The sequence below is a fragment of the Taeniopygia guttata genome, chromosome 4 (assembly GCF_048771995.1).
Source record: "Taeniopygia guttata chromosome 4, bTaeGut7.mat, whole genome shotgun sequence".
NCBI classification, from domain to species: domain Eukaryota; kingdom Metazoa; phylum Chordata; class Aves; order Passeriformes; family Estrildidae; genus Taeniopygia; species Taeniopygia guttata.
In genome coordinates, this window is record NC_133028.1 from 8,456,639 (window position 1) to 8,481,342 (window position 24,704).

Consider the following 24,704-nt stretch of genomic DNA (forward strand, 5'->3'; position numbering starts at 1 on the left):
ACACACAGATACATAAAAAAATAAATTAATAACCCTCTTCCGCGTGCACCGATGCAGGCAGGCAGGGATGCGCGGCCCCCGACTTTCCGCGCAACCCCGCGCCGTAGTAATTTGCAAGGGGCGGTGCGGGGATGGGGGGGCAAGGGGGAGGTGTCCCGCCCCCCCGATCACATGGCGACCCCGCGCAGCCAATGCGGGGGGCTCTAGGACCCCGGGGACCCGCGGCCCCCCCGCCCTATAAATGCCTCTCCAAAATGCAGCGGGGCTCCTTCCTTTGGTCCCGCTCGGCCGCGCTGCTCTGCGCCTCGCTGCCCGCGGGTCTCCGTGCCAGCTCCGCGCCCCGCTCCTTCCCCCTCCCCTTTTTCCTTTTTTTTTTTTTTTTTTTTTTTTTAAAATCTTATTTTTTTGTTAATTTTCTGACACCTCCCCTCCCGTTTTTCTCCTCGCCCCCTCCCCGCGGCCGGTTTGCATGCATTGTCTGTCTCCCAAGATGGTTTGTGAGACCAAGATTGTGGCGGAAGATCATGAATCAATCCCGGGATCCAAAAAAGACACGATCATTGTTTCCTCCTCCCAGATGTGGCCCTCTTTGGCGGGCTCCCCTCCCTCACCCCCACCTCCCCTCACCCCACCAAAAGAAGACCCCAGGCGCGACAATGTCTATATCCGCGAATTCCACCCCTCTGAACAGGAGGTGGTGCGCCGCATCTTTTACGAGGGGATCATGGAGCGAATCCCCAACACGGCGTTCAGGGGGCTGAAGCAGCAGCCCCTCACTCAGCTGCTCTACGGGCTGCTGGCGGGTGAGTATCCGCTCCCTTTTGGGGAGGGGGGCGCCGGGTTTATTCGCCGCTGTGGGTCTTCAAGATGGTCGGAGAGGCGGGAGGCGCCGGGGGCCGCGGTGCAGCCGGGGGAGCGCCGCAGCACCGTGCGGAGCGGCCGCGGAGCCGCAGCGCTGCGGCGGGGGCAGGGGGCTGGGAGGGGGAGCCCTGCGCCGCCGGGGATGCGCGACCCTGCGCGGGTGTTAAGGGCGGAGAGCCGTGAAAGGGAGGTCGCGGCGGGGATGAAGGTAGATCAGCCATTGTGGTTACTGCAGGGTTCGGGGTGCGCGGAGGGGAGCGGAGCGCACCGCGCACCGCCGCCCCCGCGCAGCCCGGCGAGGGGGGGCACGGCGTGCCGGCGTTGCCTGGAGACAGCCGCTGAGCGGCCCCCATTTCCCCCCCTGCAGCCGGACCGAGCCGCGGGGTCACCTCCCCTCCCCGAGTTAAATGCTCAAAATTAGTGCTTGCAAGGTGTCCCCTCCCCGTGCCAGTAATTAACAATGCGTGCCCCTCGCCCCGAGTGGGCTTTGGGGTGTTCTCCTGCCCCCGGTGGCTGCAGGCTGGTCGCACCCCATGTCCCAGACACCGGGAAGGACGAGACCCCGCGGTGGAGGGGACCCCCGGCAGGCGCTGGGGAGCGGGGGGACCCAGCCGGTGGCTCTGGGCCGTGCCGGAGAGAGCCGCCGGCTCGGAGACGCCCGCAGAAGCCCCCCGGGATGGGAAGGGGCAGGGTGGCTGCCCTGGGAGTCGGTGCTGATGGAAATAGCAGTGCCGCAGTGGCGAACACATGGCTGCGGAGCGGTGCCCGCAGCGCGGCTGCTCCAGCCGGCCGCGTTCCGGCCTCACCGGGGACAGCGAGGGGCCGGGGGTGCGGGGCTCCCGGGGTCCCCGCGGCCCCGCTCCGCAGGGGCTCGGTGGGCCCTGCCGGGCGTGGGGGCGTCCTCCCCACCGGCTCCTTCGGACCTCATAAACTTCTCCGCGTTATCTCGTCGCGATACGCCGTCCCTTAACACGATAATCTCGAGAGCGTGAACTGCGTGTGTACTGCAAATGTGTATTTTGACTGTGCTTGTTTTATTGATTTATTTTTATAATGAGTTTGTATTCCGAAATCAACACTAAATTCTCTTTTCTGACAGGTGTCGTTTATTTCTCTTCCTTATCTCCATAGTAATGTGCTTTGTTGTGACCAAGTCCTTCCTGCTGACCTGCTGTTTGCCCATCTTTCTGATGGGCATGAGGTACTACTTCAGTAGAAAAGTTATCCTGCACTATCTCGATTGTGCGCTGCACACGGACATGTCCGATATTGAGCAATATTACATGAAACCGCCAGGTGAGTACGAATTCCCTGAGGGAGCCTTCCTCCCCCCAGCCTGCTGGGGAACATGGCTGCTCCCTGCTGCTGGCGCCTTTTCCTCCTGTCAGCAGCACTGAGCAAGCTCAAAAGTCGCCAGAATGCAGCTCTTTAGCCACACCAGGCACAAAGCTATCTCTGGTTTTGGTTTGGTTTGAGGTGGTTTTTTTTGCTGATTTTGTTTTTTTGAATGTTTTTTTCTCATTACTCCCCCTCCCCCAAGTGCCTAGTCATCCCAAGCAGCCTGTGTCCACCCTGGAGCGCAGCGCTGCTGCGTCCCACAGCCACCCCGAGGACTGGGGTGAGGGTGCCTGGGGACACTGAGGCTGGAGGATGCGCATTGTTCCTGCAGCCTGGGTCCACCCTAGCCCTTACAAGTTGAGCTCGGTGTTTCTTTGCTCTGTGCATTTGGTATTAGCTCTGACTGCAGGAGGAGAGGGAGATGAAAGGCCTTTTAGCTCAAATGCTCAGAGGAGCCCATTTTAGCTATTGAGCCCATCTTCCCATGTCATTCAGGAACATTCCTTAATGCAGGTGTTTTGGAAGAGGAATGGATCAGGTATGTAAAGGGCTGCTGCCACATAAGCTTGCCCTAATATGGGTTTATCCCTTTGTTCCACATATGCATATAATTAAAAAGGCAACATCTAATGATAGTATTACTTTGTTATGCTGTCAAAGATAACTTAGGTCATTAAAAAAACCAAAAATCTCTTTAGAACCTGTCAGGTGCTATTTCCCTTTTTGTAGGCACGCATCCATATTGAGGACAAGAGCAGGGGGATGCCTGGGCAGTCAGTTGGGGTTTGAGGTTTTCTTTCAGTGGTCACGCAGTGCTAGTGGTGAGCTGGAAAAGCGAGGCAGGGGTGGTATCCCACCTGAGTTCCATCTTCTTGGGGTACCTGCTCTCTTCCTGGGTACCTACTGTGTTGTTTTTCCACATGACCATGTTTTTGCTGTATCATTCCTGTTCCCCAGGTGTGACAAACCTCTCCGTGGGCATTTCTAGAGAACTGCTAGGAAGTGTAATAGCCGCAATCCTTCCCTCACTTCTAATATGCAATGTTACATCTCTCTAAAATGTTGCTTCTCTTACAAACATCACTAACTAGATTAATTTCGCTTTCTCTTCCCATCACAGTGCATATCTTACAGAGATCTTGTCCCATCTTATAGAGTGTGTTTCATTTACGGGGCTTGTTTCTGAAAAAATTAAGCGATGTGTGACTTGTATTTAAAAAGCTCAATCTTTATTAAAGGTGGTGTCAAAGAAATAAAAGGGTTCATAGCAAAACATTTCTGCACCTCTGTAGTGAGGCCCAGCAAAGTATTATGCTGGAGAAAACAGCAGAATATTCCAGTAGAATAAGAAGGTGTCATATGGAGTTAATAGGTGAGCTGCTTAGCTTGGTAATGCTCAGGACTTGTGTGATCACAATTGAGAGGGATCACAGTGCCTGTGTTTATATAACACTAGCAGACACAGAAAATAAAGGAACGGGACTCAAAGCAATGCCCTCCATTTGCTTAGGGTCAGTCATGTAATTTGGTTCAGCTGTGTTGCCAACATGCCTTTGAAATGTTAGCATTGCTTTTATTTGGTACCTGAAAGAGCTCATGGCAATTTTAGAGCAAATGTGTGGGCTTTAATTTTTGACAGAATTTAATCATGTAATTAGGCTTCTGCCATGCCATAAAAAGCAGATTTATGGGATTGTTGGTGCTTGTTAAAGGTTCTTGATGATAGTGGTGTTGGATATAAAGGGACCAGGGAGGCTTTGGGGTCTGGAGAAGGCTGTCTGCGTTGGAACCGGCACCGTCCATGTGCCATGAATCCCTGTGGAGCTATTTTGTGTAGCTGGCCACAAGGCATGAATCCAGTGGTTTGCTCCTGTTTCCTCCAGAAATGCAGTTGGTGGATTTTTCTCCTATAGGACAGCAGTATAAACACAGTCATCCTAGAACATGCCAGAGTTTTGTGCACTTTGAAGCTTGGCTGGCTGAACATCCAGAGGAAGGCAGCAATGTGCCACACTGGCATTGTCCGTCCCACCCAAAGGACAGAACAATGGCAATAAAACAAATTCAAGCCCCAAGTTTGTCTTTTATTTGCCTAGTTTACAAATTAACACCCAGGCAGAAATTATTGCAGTGGGAATGAGAAGGGCTCGTTGTATTGCTGCAGCTGAAATATTTGAGAGGTTTCTCAGTGAGGTGTTAAGAGAAGAGTAATGGGGTGTGGGGACAGGGTCACAGGGGGGCTGGAGATGGCCAGAGCTTAACTAAACAAGTTAAACCCAACCTGATATAACTGCAGCTTGGCCTGGGGGTATGACCAGGCAACTTGCTGCCCCTTCTTTAGAGAATCCATGTTTTCCTCCTTGAATATGTTTTTTTGGAAAAAAGAGGAAGGGAGCATTTTGTGGTGGAGTTACATATTCCTGTTTCTCAGGGTGATGAATGAAAAGGTAGAATTGGGACATGGTCTTAAGGTCTTGATAAAGATGTTGGTTGTGGCTTTGCTGAGGTTTTTGCCCTTGGAATCCAAGATAGCCAGGCACAAAAACCTGTTGTTGGCAGCCAGTTCTGTGTGGTGCCTGGTGCTGGGGTACTGTTGTAGAGAGTATCTACAGCAAATAGCTTCTAGTAAGGCAGGCATCTACAGTGAGGGGATATTTTAACTATTAAAATTAATTATTCTTGGTGGTATTGGGAAAGCATCCGTGGAACATGTGGGTCAGTTTTTTATAACCAAGCCAAAAGGACCGTGTTTGCAGTGGGATACCATGAGTACGCAGGTTAATGATTAGTGTTGAGCAATTCCACAAGTTGCACCATATTAGGGTTTTGCTTCTGCAGGTTTTTTGAACCTCTCGCCTCCAAGTTAGTTGTTGTTTGAATTTTCCTCTGCTGGGTTTTGTATGACCTGTAAAATATGTGCAGACAGCGATTTTGCAGAAGTATACTAGCCAAAATTTAAATCTTTGTTTTCTGTTGCCCTCCTACACTTATGCCAAGGGTCTGGCAGAACATTTGGGCCAGTGCTTAACTTGAAGTTTGTGCACAGTGGTGTAACTTGAAATTGCTGTCAATGTGAAAGGAATTGTTTGTGTTGTGCATGCTGGGGTTTTAAAACAGAAGGTTGAATGGTTCAAACACCTTCCTGAGCACTTTGTAAACTCTCATTTTTCATTTTAAAATAGCACTTATTGGAATTTACCTTTCTTTTTTTTTCCTTCTTCAAAGGCTATGAAAAAAGACTAGTGGAATGGTGAAAAAGAAAGGAATTGGATAATGGGCTTAATTGTCAACCAGAGTAACAAGTTCTAGTAAACAAAAAAAAAACCCAACCAAAACCAACCAAAAAACCTGAATTAATTTTAAATAGAGCCCTGCCTCTTGCATTTATCCACACAAAAAAGATGAGCACAGCTGGAGCTTCTTTTATGGTCTGATGATTTTGATGACTAATCAATTTTACAGTGTCTCTTCAAGCTTCTGTCCCAGTTGGTTGTGTTGTATGTTTTTTTGCAGTGGTTGTTGTGTTACAGAGATTCTTGTGAGGCTGAGGCCTCAGCTGGAGAGCTTATGGGAACCCAGACTCCTTGTGTCCCATGCAAAAGTGCTTTGCTCTCCTGCCTCCATGCAGGGTGAGCAGAGCCTTCCTGCCCTGCTGTCCTTCGTCCCCCGTGTGTGACCATGCACGGGGAGAGCCTGCACAGTATGCCGGCCTCCCTGGGGGACAGGGCCCTGAGGAGAGGGACTGCAGGGGGATGGGGTTCATTATTGCTCACTTTTTGCTGCTCTTGGGTGGCACATTCCTCAGCTGAGCTCAAAGGGGGGATGCCGTGCCCTTCTTGGCAGAGGTTCTGGGATCATGTCCTTCTGCCAGAAGGACACCAGTTCAGGTGGGTCCAGAGCTGGGTTGTGAGCAGGTGAGATCCTGTTTGCTGCCTCTACCTTCTGAGGTTTCCCACACCTGCACTGAGGTGTTTGTCTGGGTAACAAGCGAGTATTTGTGTTGCATCAGGCCTTTGGCAGTGGGTTTTTTCCCTCTGGCATGATGTTTGAAAGGTAAACAGCTGGTTGTGAGTCCTGTGGCTCCTGCTACCTCTGCTCCATAAGTGCTGAGCCTTGGGGAGGCTCAGAGGTGAGCACCAGTGACTTTTGGGGTACAGGGTAAATACTGGGTCTACCTCGGGAGGAGATCTCAGCCCTGGAGCTGTTGTTGCTCTGCCATGCCTAAACCCTTCTAAAGACACAGGCACAGGGGGTAGGGGGGTGTTTCTCCTCACTGAGCCCCCCGGCAGAGAGGCAGCCACAGAGCCCAGTTCTTCCACATTCTGGATAATGCTCAAGCTGCTAGATAAGCAGGAGTGAAGCTGCCGAATGATAACATTGTTTGGGAAGAACAGAGAAGCCCTTGCTTTGCAAAGAAGAGGTTCAGTTACCTGACGCCAGGGAGGGCTCAGGGCTGCTGCTTCTCACTGGAGGAATGTGTTTTTGGAGAGCCCTGCCCCACTCCTGGTGCCCAAGAGGCAGCTGGAATCTGAAGCATCCCTATCTGCAGCATTTCTTGCTGGTTTATGCAGTGCCCTGACCTCGTGTATCTGCCAAACCCCCGAGCTGCCTGTCCTGTGTTGGGCTTTTCATGCTCGCCTTTCCCACACTGCTGCCTAGGGTGGTGAGGAGTTCTGTGTGGGGCTGGGAAAGCCACTGGAGAGGCTGTGTCCTTATCTCCTCCTGGGTGTTTCCCAGCTCTGCTTCCTATCACTGCTGGGAACTGAGGTTAGGTCTCCTCTGTCTGTCCTGTGAGCATATCACTGCTGGCATCTCTGCAATTCCATGAGAGTGCTTCCAGGGATGCGCTTCCATAGCAGAGAGATCCTATAAGATTAGGATTACAGACTTTTCATCTACTTTATAGTGGGAAGTATTTTGTCAAAGTATTCCCAAAGCTGATCTCCTGCAAGTGGGGCAGTCAGGAATTCTTCAGCTCAGCAATTTCTACTGTTGATTTTGGGTTTCTACAGCTTAGCAGCACAGAACTGCCTGGTTTGGCATCTTCAGTGCAGAGTTTTTTGGGAAGCAAGATGAAAAACAACTCATGTTTCCAAGTGTTAGGGATGTGCTTCGTCCGGCATTTGTAATGAACTGAACTGTTTTGTTTTTATTTTAGTAATACAAAATGTCTTTAGAGTTGAGTTGCCTCCCAAAACCCACCTCCTCTGCCACTGGCACTTCATCACTCGTGGCTGCCTCCTTTGCTGTGCTGGAGCCTTGGCTTTTCCACGTGGAGGCAGCCCTGTCCAGCAGGTATGGGCACAGTGAGCAAGGCAAAGGGCTGCTGGCACCAGCTCTCCCCTCCACTCCAATTCCCAGAGCTGGCCAAGGGCTGTCCTGGTCCCAGCAGCAATGCAGAACCCCAGCCCAGAGCTGAGCCCTGCTGATAAGAGCTAGGGTAGATCAGGAGGTGACACAACTTGGGTTTCTTGCAGTGCTGAGCCACATGGGCCAGCTCTGCTCAACCCGCTGGAGGGTCTGCAGGGTCTTTCTACCTCAAAAATTTTTTTTTTCCCCCACTTCTGGGGGTCTCAGGTCGTACAGAGTAGAAGTGCAGTGCTCTCAGCAAAGAGCCAGCTTAGGAGAGCTGCAGTTGCCTGATGAGGGGAGCAGTCTGTGCATTCAGGTCTGTGTCATCCACAGCCAGTGGAATAAACATATTTATGGGCAAGCTGCTGCAGCCTCCCCCCCCCCTTCCTATTTATTTATCACAGGAACAGGAACATATGCAACAAACCCATTACTCAATGAGCGTGCCCATAACATAGAAATAGCTCTTGCTTTAGATCCACATGTTTGGCACAGTACCATGCCAAAATTAGATGGAAATAGATTTTATAATAAATTTTTCAGATTAATATGACCTTCCCCGCCATGAATTCAAGAATTCTCTCTAAAAGTAGCCAGTCCCTCATGGACATGACCATCACTCAGTGCAGCAGTGTTTGAGTTGTAGCCATGACTGGGTAGATATGATGCTGCTGAACATAAGCTCAGCCTGGAGATGTTTAAGATCCTCAGTACATGCCAGTGCTGGTCATTAATCTTCAGTACAAGAGGTAACCAGTTGTGCAAATTGAACATCAGTAGTTTTTTAGGCACAGTTAACGTCTCAAGACCAGCAAAAAAGCCACACTGGGACTTAGGAACATGAAGGAGGCAAGGACAGCAGGTGTTCTGGGTTTTTATCATAGCTTTGAGTAATTTTTTAAAATGTTTTCTCCAGTGTTAAATATTTTCTGGCATGGTAATATGCAATTTTTCAGGACTGTCTTAGGGAATAAACCAAAACAGGGTTCTGACTCCAGAGTTTTGTTCACAAGTTTAAATGCAAATTTATTACTCTTATAAAGGGTTTCAGCAGCTCTTCTTCTTTCTCTTGCTTTCTTAGGAATGGCCAAGATTTAAAACAATTGCCCAAAAGTGTTTCAGGTTAAGATTTCATAATAGCCTAAATTTAGGCTCTGTGTTGAGTATCTGACTAGTGGCAAGAGTTTTAAAGGTACAAAACTTTGAGCCCCTCTTGACACTGAATTTTGAATGTAGCAACATGAACTGAAAAGTCTTACTCTTACATTGATGTATCTATTTATTTATTTATTATATTCAGCCTCCTGGGATTACCCACAAGTGTGGTCATGTTGTTGTCTCTCAATGTGCACCACCAGTGGCCTTAACACTTTAGAAATTGCCATGGGGGATTGTTCTCTACTTGAAGACCTCCGGATATATTGAAAAAACTGGTTTTATGTAAAGAAATTTTTACGTATTGTACATTAAGAATACGTATTATTTAAAAACCATTCAAACTTTCCCTGAATTTCAGAGTGGATTTCTGAAATTCATTCTGTAGGCCTTGATCTTGACCTAGGCAGGTTATATTTAATTTCTCTTGGTGGGAATGACTTTTGGGGTGGCTGTGAGCCTCTCAGGGACTCTGGGAGCTCACAGAGTTGTTTGCTGGTGTATTGCAGAGCGTGTGGCATTATTTTGGTAATGCACTGCTGGGGATCTGTTACAAATAATCACATACTTGATACTTCTCCCTTCCAGGCCACAGCAAAAAGAGAGACCTAGGGTGTTTTGCTGGTATCTGGTTCTGTGATGAGCTGAGGGATGTATGAGCCTTTGTTTTTACTTTTTGCATCAGCAAAACAGGGTGCTTCAAAGTGTATTTTTAGATTTTCTTTTTCTCTTTTTTTTTTTTTTCCATTCTGTAGAAAGCTGAGGCATCATTTTGTTATCCTGACAGGTGGCTAAGGAAAGGCATCTTAAAGAAAATCCAAATATAGCAGCATGTCTTACCTAGTTTCTATTGAAAAATTTATTCCTTGTAACCAAATAATAGGGTTGGGGGGTGGGGGGCAAGTTGAGGGGGTTTTTGGGATTGGTTGGTTTTGGTTTTTTAGGTTTTTATGTTTTGGTAAGGGGGGCACATAGAATCACCAAAAAGCCTCATGTCCTTTGTTAAGGATGCATCAAAAACTAGTTCATAGTGGTCTGGTCAGAGCCAGGTACAAGCTGTGGTATCTGTTACAGATGGCTTGAGCCTTCTTTTAAGTCATCTATTGACCCGTTGGACCCCAGCAATCAATTAACAATTTATGACAGCACAGTACAGTATCATTCATTGTCTTCTATAACTCTTTGAAGAGTGTTTCTTTCAAAAAGAAAAAGTTATATTTCTTACAGGATTGTTCTAAAATGTAGACCTGTGATTCTCAGGGCTTAGTGCCAAGTTGGGCTTCTGCTTTAAAATGGGCTTCTGGGAGTGAAAGGAGACATTTCAAAATTGGTAATGGGAAACGTGTTTTACAGCTGTATTTTTAAGTGGCTACATGAGATATTGTTATTTAAAGTGGGATTTGCAACAGTGTAAATGCTAATGGAATAATACAAGGTATTAGTCCCACTGCAGCATGTCCTGCTTGAAATGTAACTAGCAAGTAATATTGTCATTTAACATTCATGTGTTTTTCTAGAACTTACCCAAGTGGCGAAACTGAAAAACAGAGGTTTTGTGAGAAAATTATTTTTCAGTTCAGGAACTGGAAAGTGAAAAGAAGGATAGTTTTGGTTCAAAATAAGCTGATTTACTACTCCCTCTCTGTTTTTTCACTATGATGCAGCAAGGAGCTGTGCTTAGTGGGGGATGTAATGCTTTTTTCAGCCCAAAACAGAATGGTTGGCTGTTAGAGCTTTCCTGTAGAAGCACAGGTCAGACCCAAGTGTATACCTAGGAAATACTGACCATGATAGAGCCATGATATGGTAAAGTGTTTTTTACCCCTCAGGCAGGTCCTAATTTGCATGGCACTATTAAATCTATACTGAGTCAGTGCTGGAATATCAGGCATCCCAGGCCCTGTGTGAATTACATATTTAGATATTTTATACTGGTGCAGCAGTTGAAGAAGTCCTGGCTGCTGGGGCATTCATCCCCTGTGATCCTTGGAGGACTGAGCTGTGTGCCCATGTCCCAGCCAGCAATGCTGGGGCTGAGCTCTGTGCAGGATTTGTGCCAGCCTGGCTTTCCTCTGCCTTTCATTTTCCACCTTTGGTGATTCAGGACAAATGTGTGAATTGCTTTGCACTGACAAAACCTGCATTTTTAAGTAAGCTGCTTGCCTCGATTTACCCTCAATCACCAGTAATTGCTATACCAACTGCTCCCACTCTCCCTTGCCAGTGTCGTGGAATCCTGACTTGGAAACCAGCATCAGCAGTGCAGGTTTGTTTGCTTTTTACAGTTGCAGATCTTGGGCTCTGTGCTCATTCTGCTAATTGAAATGGAGGGTGCTGGACCAGCTGTCTGGTCATGAGTAGCTCCTCAGTGCACCTTGCATTCAATACTCACTTTAAAATGTATCAGATAATCACTAGTGATTCCTTGAGTTATTTTTTCCCTTTTTTCCCCCACTCTTCCATCCCCTAGCACAGTAGTTTTGTATTTCCAGTCTTGGGTCAAACTGCAATACTTTCATTCCTTTGAGTTCTGCTCAGCTCTCTTGTCCATCCCTGTGTTGAATTCTCCAGTGATTTTTGGTCTGATCTACTTCTTGCTTTACTCATCACTTCTGGCATTTCCCATGGGTTGTGGTCCCCTGCCCAAGATCCCTCTGTATCTCTGATTTTCCCCTTCCTTCCATCAAAATTCTCAATTTATGTGCCTTTACCTAATTTTATTGTATATGTACTTTCTTCTCTTCTTAGTTTGTCCAGATATTTAGTGTGGTGAGTGCAAGTAAATATTTGAAACTAGAAGACTGAGAATAACAAAGATGAGAAAATAAATAGAAGTCAGCAGCACAAGGATATTATGTCTGCTAAGCTGCAAACAGTGCACAAACCCACATGTCACTGGTGAGGGGAGAACATTTTACCTAAAGGCAAGTGAACTGCCAGCAACAACATTTCTTACACCTTCTTCAGAGCATCTGACCCACATCACTTCCAGATGTATCCATTGATCTTTCCCTCTTTAACTTTTCTTACAAACCTAATCCTTCCCATTTTAACAAGATATATAAAATCCTTATTGCATTCAGAGTGTGCAAGGAAAAAAACCCCAAACCCAACCACTTCATTTTCTGAGACCAGGGTTTTTTGTTCTTTTTTTGGAGGTGCCAAATCTGTTCATCCTCCCTGGATCTAGATAACAGCATCAGAAACACTGTGTAACACTTCTAGTGGGAATCCAGGAAAGACCTAAATCTGTAGTCTTCCAATTTAAAATAATGTTAAATAGTAGAACTGCGAAGAGAAGCTTTTGAAAACAGCCTGGTTTGGAGCACCTGCCATTTCCAAGTGCTAATTCAGATGATGGTTAGTGAGAGGCAGAGCAATGAAAGCAAGGCAGATACCTGGCTGCTGAGCAGCAGTGAGCATCCTGATAAAGTCCTCCATGGTGGAATTACATTGTTATTGTGAGATTTGTTAAAAAAGAGAGAAAGCAAGCAGTGAAGAAGTTAGTTACTGTACAATAGGGATGCTAATGAGAGATTTTTTTAAAAAAATCCAAACTGTTTAAAATTGGTATTTGTAAAAACACCTTTTCAAGCTTTTGCTGCTTGTAAAGTCAATTACATCCACTTAATGTTTCTGAAAAAGTACATGTGGTGGGGTTTCAGAAGCTGTCAGTGTTCAGAGGATAACATCAAGCTGTGCCTCTTGGACAGTGATTTTTGTCTGGGAATAAGCCATCATCGGGTTTTATGGGGCTTTTTTTGAGCCATCAGTAGTCTGTAAAACATCAAAGCATCTGCAAGGATTCTTGAGAAGTGGGAACATTTTTCATGGATAACTCAAATAGCTAAAGAGGATTTCAGTGAAATTCTAAAAAAAAAAATCTTCACATACCCCCCCCACATTCACTGAGACTGAACTCTTGGGACAGTTTGGCTTAAAGATTCAGTGGAGCATTTGCTTTAACTTAATCATGGGCTTAAATCCCTTGTCTCTTGCTGGGAGTTTAGCATATGCTTAGGGGCAGTGTAGGTCCCAGTGCTCTTTGGATAGTTACAGGAGACCTGTGACATAACTGGTGGTAAACCTTGGGTTTGCTGTATGTGCTATCAGCTGCCTGCAAGATGAATTCATGATGTTTTAGGGAATACTGATGCATTGGAAAAAGGAGTCGTAGTTGTGGACCTACTCTTGCATATATTCATTCTGCCCTATCCTGGGCATTGCATGTGGAGGTTTAGTGTTGTCTTTGTAGATGGGACAATCCAACAGATCCTCAAAATCCTGAGTTCTACCCAGTTTCATGTGGATTTGCATCTCTTCTGGCTCTGGTTGCTGTTGTGCAGTGTGCATTTGTAAGTTGATCCCTTTGCACAGGTTCTTTGTGAATGAGCTGCCTCAGTCTGAGGGGCAGGCATGGAGGTGTCTGCTTTCACTAGCCCTGAGCAGCCTGCCCTTCCTTTGCCACGTGTCTTCCTGATGGAGGAGACCTGGCCTGTTACCTACTCACTCCAGTAATTTGCTTCACAGATGTCTTTCAAATCCCCAGCTCCTGTGGCTGGTATTGAGGCTGGGGTTCTCATGAGTGTGGGGTGTAACAAGCTGATAGGTGGTTATCACAGGAGATATGGATTAGCCTTTTGTAGGGACTTTTTTGGCCTGATTGTTGTGGCATGGTAGTCTGAATGCGTGGCAAAGTTTTTGGGTTTTTTGTTTTGTTTTGTTTTAGAGATGTAGAGAGTTACACATGTAATTTTCATTTTCTGTTAATGCATCATCCACAACATGTCCATTGTCTGTGCCCAGCCTGACAGATGTTTGTGTATTTATGGATGTGGAATTTTCTTGCACTGCCACATTAAATAAATGTGCTAGTTTGAGTCTGGACTAGTGGAGCTCAGTAGAACTATACCCAAGGCACGTAGGCTTTGATATGCTGGGAGAGGGATGTAGAAAAATGTTGGCTTTCACAAGAATGACCATCCAGGTGTGTGTTTTTTCTGCACCACAGCAGGGCGCTGGCCTCAGGTGGGGTGTTGCCACTGGTTTGTTGAGAGTTGAAGGTTGAGCAGTGTGTGATGATGAAGGTTCCAGCTGCTTGGGAGGCCTTTCTGGGATCTGCACCCTGCTCCATTGAAAGACATTCCTTCCTATGGCAGGGAATTGGAGCCAGATGATTTTTAAGTTCCCTTCCAACCCAAATCATTGTAGGATTCTATGACTCGTGGCAGAAGGAGGTGAAGTCTTGAGGCAGTGTTTGCCCTCCTTGCTGTGTGAGGCTCCAGCAGCAGGGTGGGAGTGGGGAAGCCCTTTGCTTTGGCATTCACAGGTGGGACACACTGGAGCAACCTCACCCCAGGGCTTTGTTTGGCTGAGTTAGGGATAAATATAGCAGCCCCCAGGGATTACATATTCACAGTGAGACTGGAGAAGTAAGAGGGCTGCAGGCCAGGAAGGTGTTCATTTGCAGTGGGAGCTGTGGTGGGATGGCCATGGGGAGGTGGTACCTGAAGGCTGGTAGGTTGCCTTCTCCTGCTGGAAACCAGCCTGTGTTTATTTCCAAGGAGAGCTCTCATTGCAGTAGTGCCCCTGGCAGTCCTGGCTGTCCCAGTTGCCTCAGAAGGCCTGAGTACCCTCAGACACCATCTCAGGAGGGCTCAGCATCTCACAAAACCAGAGGAATGAGAAAGCAGTGGTACCCCTGTCTGCTGGTTCTGCCTGGTCATGGAAGTCACCACCCACCTGGCTGAGGGTCGGGTTGAAGACGTGGGCAGGTGCAGATACCAGGAGGTGCCTGCAGCTATCAGTAGGTCAGATCCAGCCCCAGCAGGACTAGGGAACACCTTAGGGTGTGGTGGGGAAAGGGCCTCCTTCCCTGCTGTTCCCAAAGGGGATGGGTTGATGGGTGTGTTGCAGGGAGAGGGTCATTGCTCTAGGTGTGATGCTGCTAAAAGCACCTCAAGAATACTCACAATGTTTTCTTCCAGAGAGGTCTGCTAGTTACTTATTCATTTATTTATATGGGTCAGGAGTTGGATTTGCTACAAACTGTAGCATTAGTCCTGTTATTTTCTCTACCTTTGGATGTCAGAAGTACATCCAACCCCATTCCAAGGGAAAGGCCTTGTTTCTTGCCATGCTGCAGATAGAAATTGCATTTTTCCATCGCTTTCCATGACAGGATGAGCACCTCTGCAGAGGGAACATGCTGCTTTGATGGGAGCAGGGCAGAAAGTCTGGGGTTGGTTGTCCCAAGCCTGGTTCTCCTTACCAGTTTGATTCTCTTTCCCAGTTTCTCTGTTTAGTCACATACTCCTTCCCCAGATGTTAGAGGACTAGGTTTGCCCAGATGTTTCGGGGGGTCAAGCAGGTCAGACAGGGTTGGTCCAGTGAGAAATGCCCAAATGAGTGCAGCTGGGCAGGACAGAGGTAATGATGCTCACTCCTCACCTCTTGACCTTTTCCCAATCCATTGTAACAGATGCAGCACCATTTCAAGGTGTTGTGCTAGAAACAGGAAATATTTATTGCTTGCAATAGACTTAGGGAGATCAAACCACCTACCACCTGATTTCAGCCCATAATTTTTTACCTAATCTCCACCCTGAACCTCTTTTTTCCTAATGTCTTCCTCAATACTGAGTAATTAATTCTTCAGTGTAGTTTCAGAGAGAATATAATTCCTTGTGATTGCTGTTTCACTCCCATAGATTATTAAAAGCTAGAGGTCAGGGAGGTTTGATTCATTGTGTTAGCAACAGGGTAGGATTCTTGTGAAACCACTGTCATGTGCAGAAGGAAAGGCTGTGAGTGCAGCACAGCCACATTTATTGTTGGTGTTAGGAGTGTATCCTGGTAGCTTCTCTTTGCTGTGCAGGGTTTGGTGAAGTGCAAGTCCCTGTCTGTCAGTTCCCATTGTGTCCCGGGAAGGAAAGCAGAGGAGCTACCCTGGGATCTGGAACTTTTCTGGTCAGTGTTTCTGCACCACAAATATTGCCTTGTCATTGTTGCTCCTTGGCTGCTGGGCTAGGAAAGTCCTCATTTAGAGACTCATGAGGGCAGCAAGAGTGTGGCAAGGGAGCCAACATCATGCTCAGAAGCACTGAAACATGCTGTGCAGCTTGTCTTGGTTGAATATGTGTGCCCTTTACTTGACTTGTTCTGTTGTGGCTTCTTTTCCTGGGTGTTTTTTTTTTTTGTTGTTGTTGTTTTTGTCTGTTGCTTTTAAAATATGCAAATATTCTTAGTTGCTCCGTTTTTACCTTTTAGGGGAGGCACCCCTCAGCCTTGTTTTTGACTCTGATTTAAAGAATTGCATGCACAGATGAGTTATTCTGTCCTGATGCATCATTATGCCATATCCTAAGTTTGAACTCACATCTTGGCTGCAATTCATCTTACCTAAGTTTCTCCTGACTGAAAGCAGTTGTTTGCAGTCAGCTCTGTAGGCTTTAGCTGTGGTCATTTGCAGAAGAGGGGCTCTCCTGGAGAGTGACTCATCTCAAAGGTTGTTGACCTCACAGCAGCATAAAAACCCCTGGAAGTCTTTGTACAGCTCAGAATTATGTTTATTATTTAACCTTAAGTAAATGAACCTTAGTTTCTCCATTTTCTGTGAAGCATTTGGTGCAATACTTATGTAGATACAGGCACTTCTGTTGAATAAAGGGAGTCTTGGCTAAATTTAGACCAGAAAAGTAGTGATGGAGGGTGCAAACCAGATTAATTCTGTCAATTTTCCCTGTTTGATTTACGGCTTGGCCAACTGCGAAGCTAAAGAAAGCCATTCAATGGTTATTGCTCAGTCCCTTTCTACAGTAAAGTATATAAAGTAAAAGTCAGCCACCAAGTAATGAATTCTAGAACATCCAATAATTGTAGATTTCCCAGCTTGTTCAATGTTTGGAAGTGAAAATTGCTGCGAGGCAAATTCAGTACCTTTTGAAAGCAATAAAGCCATGTAGGGAAAGATTGATGTAGAAGATGGGGACCAAGCCGTAGCAATGTCCTTTTAAGGAGCTGGTTCAAAACACAACCAGCAGCACATTTGATCTTGTAAACTAATTTCACTAGCAAGGAGCTAATTGTCACATCAGTCTTTTGGAGCTGGCACCACCCAGGCTAGCAAAGCAGGCAGAAAAGCTTGATTTCTTTTGTACTTAAAACTTCTAACTAAAAACTAAATTCTAGAACCTAGGCTTATTTAAGGCCTGACTCTGTGGTTGATCAGCTTAGTGTGTATTTTGCATGCCTAAGGAGCATCTACCCTGGAAAGTTTAAATACTTCTTTCTGGTTTTGTCCATTTGTGCAGACCAGACTGTTCTGCTGAGCCAGCTCCATTGCACTGGGACTCACCATCCAGTCAGTCCAGAGGACAATGCCCAGCCAAAATCACATATCCTAGTCTTTATCCACTCCTTTAAGCTGTTTAATTCCTTGCTTATCAATAACAATTGCTCACATGCCAAAACCACAGATGCTGCCTAATTTCTCAATCTGTGCTTTCCCCCTGGTGACCCAGCAGCAGGTAGACCCTGGTTGCTGCATCTGTGGTTTTGTTGCTGCTTTCTTCTGTGTTGGGTCGTCCTTTTCAGCAGCAGAGAGCAGAGCAATGGGTCAGGCTACATCTGTCCAGATAACCAGGCTACTTCTAATCCCCCACAACTGCTTCTGCAGCTTTTGCTTGAACAGTTGTTATACATTGGCTTTGTTACAGTCTTTGCTTTTCAAGGTGCAGCATGGCCAGCAAAAAGAGCCTGATAGAAGATTTTAAAGTCCTGCTGTTACACTTCTTAATATAGCAGCCTCTGAAATGTGCTGGAAGGGCTGTCTTTATCCCATCTGCGGCATCGCCCGGATTTCTCGCTGTCTCATCAAAAGCTGCTCCTGCGCTGTGCCGAACCCTTCCCGGGGCTTTGCTGAGCGCTCCCTCGGCTGCTGTCACACGTGGTGACACTCTGGGCCCCAGGGGACTTAAGCCTGTTTGTAAAATCAACCAGTGAAGTGCTGACATGGGGCAAGGCCGCTAAGAGCTTGCATTGATCCGGGCTGGGTCCGCACAAAGCTTTGCCGGGAGTAAGGTGCGTGGGCAGGAGCTGTCGTAGAGGTGTTTCAGAGGAACGGGGTGAGGTTTAAAGCAAAGGTTTTAAGAAGATTAGAAATGCCTGCTGGGTTATGTCCCCAGCAGTGACAGCAGGAGATGCTGTTTAGGACCAAACCCAGCCACTTCCTGAAGTCCCTTTGCTGCAGAATGTTTTTATTTTTTGCTGTCGAAATATTAGAGTGAAAGTAAACTATTGCTAGCTATCAGCATCTTAGGGGGTTTTTGAGGGCTTTGGCACCCTAAAATGGGATACCTGTGTTGGAGTAGCTGGGTGCTTTTGAGGCTGCACCAGCTCCATCAGAAAGCATAGAGCTGGCACTGAAAGTTTTCATAATGTTACTCTAAATTGCAACCCCACCACCCTTTCCACCCCCAGGGGCAGGTAAAGCTGCAGTGGGGCCACCACCTTTGCAGCAGGTGTGCTGCTGCTCCAGGTTTATCAGCACTGGCATGGTACAGCATATAGCACTCTGAATGCAGATGTGGTTTGGGATTTGCACTGGTGCTTAGGGCAGCAGTTGCCTGCAGTCCAAAACCCCATCACCCTGTTTCTTATTTCATGCTCAGGTTTATCAGCTCAGAGGCCAACTCTGAGCTCCTGTCTCCTGGGGCAGTTTGAGACCCACTGCTGTGGTGGATTTGGGTCACAGTGTTTCTGGTAGCAAATGTCCATGGATCTGCCCTGTGGCTGTGTTGCAGACTGAATGCTGGATGTCACTGTCATCCCACTGATTCCCTGCTGCTTGCAACTCCAGAGGCTTTGGCTGAGCTTTGGGGTTGTTGGAAGTACCTTCAGCCCTTGGTAACAACACAGGCAAAAGGTAGCAAGGATGGAAAAGAAGGTAGATGGAGAACTAGATGAACTGGCTGCTCAGAACCAAACCATCCATCTCTTTTCATGCTTTGTAGGTGATCTCATTGCCTGCTGCCCTGGTGGTCCATGAATCAAGGGATGTCACCCACCCTTGGCATATAGATGCACTGCCCTGTGCTCTTCCAGCTGGGAATTATTTATGACAGGGCAATGTGTCCTGCAGTGGTAGATTGTGGGGTTATTTATGGGGAGGAAGGTGCCCCACAGTATTTCTCATTTCATGCATGAATCATTCCTGTGTCCCTGACATATTTTGTTCCCCCACACCTGGGCCTTGTCTGGTGCAGAGGGATGCTCATGGATGTCAGGAGTTGGAGTCAGGATCTCTTGCATCTCACTCAGTTTTCATAGCCATAAACTACACTAAAATGCTATAGGATAATGGCATGCCTCATAAACACAGATATAAATCCCTCCCCATCCTGGCTAGCTGAGCAGTTGTAGGTTGACAGTTTTTGTCAGTGACAGGGACAGCTGCTGCCTGTCCTTGGTTGGTCCCTGCACCCAGGCTGGCTGTGTCTGGCTGGGTGGCAGCTGATGTGCCATGTCTGTGCCCTCCCGCTGGCAGCATTCACGTCCCAGCAGCCAAGCTGTCCCCAGAGGAGCCTTTCTCCCTTGATGCTGATGTAACTCGGCTGCTCTGCCCTGTGTTTCACCAAGGATGAAGGGGAAGAAGGAGGGAGTGTTGCCTCGAGTGCTGGATGGTTCCTCTTCTCCTTCTTCAAGACCCAGACAGGATAAAAGTGCAGGAATTTAAGTGACATCAGCAATACACAGCCAGCTTTGGGCTAGGGACTCTGTCCACTTGCTGCCATGTACAGCTTGTCTCTCTTAAAGTGATGTATGTAAATAGTGCTGGCAGGAGGAGAGCCCAGACACTGAACTTTGGGGCTTTTTAACAGGTCAGTAGGTAAAAACAGCTCTCACTTGGTCCTGATTCCCTCTGTACTGCCCTGCTTGGACTACCCCTGCTAAGCACAAAGAGCTGCTGCTCTGGCCAAAATCACACCCAAAAGATGGCACAGCAGGCTGAACAAGTGACTGCAAGGGCAAGTACTTGAAGCTCCATGATGTGACAGCATGTGCCTCCTCTGTGCAGGTGTTTCTGTGTGGTGGTGTCACACCAGGCTGTGCTGCAGTCTGGGGTCGCAGGGAGGAGTTAGAGAACATTTGGATCTCTGGGGATGAGCAAGCCTGTCACTTTTGGTGAGCCTTTATGCAGGTATATTAAGAGCATGGAAGACAGGCAATTGCAGACCCTGTCCTATGGGAAGCACAAAAATTATTTTGAGCTTTTTGGTTTTTGAATTTTTTTCCTTCCCTTTGCCCCTTCATAACAGCCTGGGGAAAAATGTAGGAGAGGGGTTTGCCCCTGTGCAGGATGCTTTCCTGCCTCTGCTGTATGGATGCAGAGGAACTGGTCCTGTCCTGGTGGGTTCCCAGCAGGGGTGATGGAAACTGCCATCTGGATGATGCTCCAGGGACATCACCCGTAACAGCTTTGAGCCAGCAGGGAAACAGAACTGAAAGTCAGTCTCTGCTTGAAGGGATATTTTCTTCAGAAGTTGCATTTCTAGAAGTCTGTCTAGAAATTACATTCCAAGCATCTAAGAATTAATGAGAGCTCGGCTACATAGATAGCAGTGCCACCCCTGAAGAAAAAGAGAGAAGACTGGCATACCTCTGGGCAAAATCTCCATACTTGCCCTGTGCTGAGCTTCCCAGGAAAACTCCTTCCCACAGGGATGCATCCATGCAAAATTAGCACCAGCAGCCAGTGGTGGCCGCAGGAGCTGCTCAGTCCTCTCCCCAGCCCTAAGGAAAACAGGGATAGGTTTTACCTGCCTCAGCCCTCACCCCACAGTGTGCAGGTGCTGGCACTAGGGAGCACCCGAGTGTGAGTTCAGGAAGTTTGGGGGCAGCAAAGCTTTGCTTGCTCTTGTGGGAATAGTAGAATTTTCTAGAAAACCATGTATTTGAAAAGTATGTGGAAGACAGAGCTTTGTCGTTTCAGAGCAACACAATTCTGGGGCTTGGGGTAGTGGCCCCTGCATGCTGAGGGCTTAAGAAAGCTGTTGGATCCTGCAATAGTCAGTCATGTGGTGCTCATGCTGGCGAGGAAGGCTGATGTCCCTGTCCCCCCTCCCTTCTAGCAGTACTCTGCTCTTGCTTTTGGCTCCAGTCTTTCCACCCATCCACCCACCGGCCTTTTATTCATCAAAAGGTGTAGAAGAATTTGCAGCAAAAATAAATGGATTTATTTTCACCCACCATCCATCCTCATCGGCTGCGTGGGGAGAGCTGTGCAGCTGATGACAGTAGGAGGGAGGGAGAGGAGCCTTGCAGGCACAGCCAGGGGATTGCACTGGATCCTTGGCAGGAGTGGAGGGTGTGTGGCCAGCGTGGTGCCAGCGCTGCGGGGACATCCTTGGCATGTGGTGTCAGCAGCGCTGTGTGGACTCTGAGGGCAGCCCTGTGCTGTGGGAGATGGGTGGATGGATTAGAAGAACACCCTCTTTGGTCTTCAAAAGCTGGTAACCATCCTTAAATTTCAAGCAGAATGACAGTGCCATCTTGTGTGCTGTCAGGCCCTGGGTGCCATCAGCTGAGGAACCTTGCTGTGAAGCATGAGCAAGCCGAAATAATTGTCCTTGGTATGCACATCACAGCCATTTAGTGCCTTTTTCATAGGTGTGTGCATCACAAGGTGGTTTTTTTTATTATATGGTTTGGGTTGGAAGAGACCTTTAAAGACCATCTCATTTCAACCCCTCTGCCATGGGCAGGGACATCTTCCACCAGACCAGGTTGCTCAGAGCCCCATCTAACCTGGCCTTGAACACTTCCAGGGGTGGAGCAGCCACAGCTTCTCCGGGCAGCCTGTGCCAGTACCTCACCAGCCTCATGGTACAAAAAAATTCTTTTTTGTATCTTTTGTCTGTGATGTGAATTCCTGATGTCAAGATTGTGTGGTGAGGCAGGAAGCTGAGGAAGTGGAGAGAGCTAAGGAAGGTAGTAGTGGGTTTTCCATAGCTGCTTCTCCTCACTTTTGCTTTTGGCAGCTCAAGAGTCATGAAGGGAGTGCTTGATGTTTGGCTGGGAACAGCTGGGGCCTCTGGAAAGTGCCTCCAGTGTTCAGAGTGGTGTTCCCAGGGCAGCTGTGGTTAAATGTGAGACGTCCGTGAAGAACAGATCCTGGAGTGAGCTGGAAGGGCTTTGGGTGACCATAGTGATGGGTTAGCAGGTGGAGGCAAGTGAGGGTGAAGGCAAAGACAGAGATGCTACCATGAGACGAGTATCTGGAAGGGCAGGGAGAGTTGTAGTTGTCAGGGTCTGTGTTTATCTTTGCAGCAGTGATTATTTTCAGATAGTATGTGAGAGAGTAAAACGTCAGCTCCTTCTAATAATAGCACTGCAAACAAGGCTGTTGCTCATTACTGACAGCTGAGATGAAGTTAGTTTTGTTTCATCCTAGGTATGAAAAAGTGCAAAAACAAGCTGTGCTGTGAGTTGATATCCTCAGTCCAGAAAAGGTCAGGAGGAGAACAGGATCTCCCAGCCCTGGGGTGTGGCACTGCAAGGTGGTTTTTCCAGGGTGCTTCCACCCTGCTCCAGGGTTAAATGCTGCTGGAAGAGTGGATATGATGAGGAGCTGCAGCTGGCTGGCATTGTGGAAAACGTAGAATCATAGGATAGGATAGTTTGGGTTGGAAAGGACCTTTAGAGGTCATCTAGTTGAGTGTGGGTAAAAAGCAATCTGAGGACCTCCAGTGTTCTTGCTGTGAGACTGGAGGGTTTTCCCAGAGGAGAGGAAGTCCCAGCCCAGGGTCAGCAGCATGTGGTGTGATCCCAAGATCAGTGGCAAGTCCCCATTCAAACGGAGCACAGCTGCCTGGAGGAGGGATTTGACAGCCCCATGGGGTAAGGCTGTTCCTGGGCTTGTAGCCACCTTTGGGAACTTGAGGTGCCTTTAGTAGCCTGAAGGAACTGGCTGCTGGTGATCTTTGGAGCAGACACAGACACGAGGAGGACAGCAGGGTAGAAGTCTTGGGGACTGATGGCACTGGTGTAAAGGAGAGCTGAATACAACTCTCATTGTTTGAGCAGATGTGTCCTGTCTGTGGCTAATTATAAGTGTTGGTATGCACAAAACACACTGGGACATGTGCCAGATACTATTTCTTTTTGTGTTGAACTCAAAATCAATATAATTAAGCTTTTAAATTGTAAGTAAAAACTAACAAGGATTGCAGGTTTGCTGTCGTGCTGCTTGCAATTGGGTGCAGCCCCTGCTGGGATGGACGGGTGTGGGAGTATGGAGAGGGTGGTCAGAGGAGCTGGGAATATGAAAGGTTTGGTGGCTCTGTGGTAGCAGGTATGTCCAGGTTTGGGTTTTAAATGTTCAGAATACCTCAAAGTACCAGAAACGTGCCATTTTACAAATGTGGGAAGTGTTGCTGAGCGAGCTTTAGCAGCCTCTCAGGTTGGGTGGGCACAGAGAAGAGGTGCTTGCTAAGAAGAGAAAATAAGGAATAAAAGTGGGAAGCAGTTGTGGAAGCAATTGTGTAACCTTGGGTTGAGAGGAACCTTGGTTGTTTCTCTGGTTTGAGGGGAAATGAGGCAGACTTGCTGAAGAAATTCCTGAAGTGTGGGGAAATTCCCAAACCTCCTTTTTGGAACTACACTACAGGAGTGGTGGCCATGCATGTAGGGTGAGGATCACTGCGGCCCTTAGGTTTGGTGTGCTCGCCCTGTGGCCAGAGGTGTGATGGATGGGCTGGGGAGTGAATTGGGCTCAGCCACCATGTGATGAGCACTTTAAAACCAGCAGTGAGCTCTCTACCCTGCAATTTGTATGCAGAGGGAGGGTGGCTGCTTGATTTTAGCGCTTGTAGGTGTTCGTCTGGGGTCATGTCTGAATAAATCACGTTCTGAGATCCAAGTGAGCGCTGGGGAACAAGTCGCGCTGTCAGTGCAGCAGCGGAGCAGAGACATCTTCACTGCTTATGATAAATGGGTCAAGATGGGCCCTGGTGGTGTAAAAATTAGCTGTTGACCTAGATAGCAGCAGCATGATGACTTGCTCACAGTAGGAACAAGAGTGAGCATCACTGGAGCTGCACATTCCTCTGAATGTGAGGATGAGCCCGGTGTGCTGAGGTGAACCTGGGCTGGTTCCATTCCCCTTGTTTGTAGCCAGCTTTTCTTGGAAGCTGAGCTGTGCCACAGCGAAGACCTTGGGCATCTCTTTTGGTTGGCCACAGCAGCTGCAAAGGCACCTCCCACCACCACCCCATACTTTGCTCTCCTCCAGTGACAAAGATACTGGGTGGTCTTACTGATGTTTCCCCTGGTTTTTCAGGAGGGGTGGTCCTTTGCCCCCTGAGCACCCCCTTGGGCTGCGTAACTCTGGTCTTACAGAGATGTGCCGTGCATTTGGGTTGGAGCAGTTGGCAGGGTTGCTGCAGAAGTTGGAGCTGCTGCCCAAGTCAGGTTCTCTTCTGCTTAGCAGCCGGGAAGAAGGCCATTGTCTGCACTAGGGGTTTCTCCTGTCATGGGATCTTCTTCCTCTGGATGAAGACATATGGCTCCAGAGCACTGAAAGTCAGTGCTTTTCATCTGGGCAAGAGACCTCTCAGTGCCCATGGTTGGCTGCTGTATTGAATAGTGGCTTTCTTGAGTGATAATTAAGCAGCTGGTCAGGGCACACCTTGAGTACTGTGTCCAGTTCTGGGCCCCTCAACTTAGGAAGGATGTTGAGATGTTGGAGCATGTCCAGAGAAGGGCAACAAGGCTGGTGAAGGTCTGGAGCAGAAGTTCTGTGAGGAGCATCTGAGGGACCTGGGGCTGTTTAGGCTGGAGATAAGGAGGCTCATGGAGACCTTCTCATTTTCTACAACTCCCTGGCAGGAGGTTGCAGCCCCTGTGCATTTTCCTTGGGAAAACAACATTTCCTTCATGCTGTCAGGGAAAAAGAGCGGTCCTTATTTCTGGAGTGTAGTTTTCCTCCCCTCCACACA

At 47.8% G+C, this 24,704-nt stretch overlaps 1 protein-coding gene across 1 annotated transcript in view; it reads left to right on the plus strand.

Moving 5' to 3' along the window:
* The first annotated feature begins 251 nt into the window (after nt 1-251).
* Nucleotides 252-24,704, plus strand: part of NAT8L (N-acetyltransferase 8 like) — a 32,194-nt gene continuing 7,741 nt past the window's right edge. Inside the window, exons 1-2 of the mRNA XM_030270582.4 lie at nt 252-803; nt 1,993-2,157. Of these exons, the coding sequence (XP_030126442.1) occupies nt 470-803; nt 1,993-2,157 (499 nt within the window). The 5' untranslated portion in view covers nt 252-469. The remainder of the gene's footprint in view (nt 804-1,992; nt 2,158-24,704) is intronic.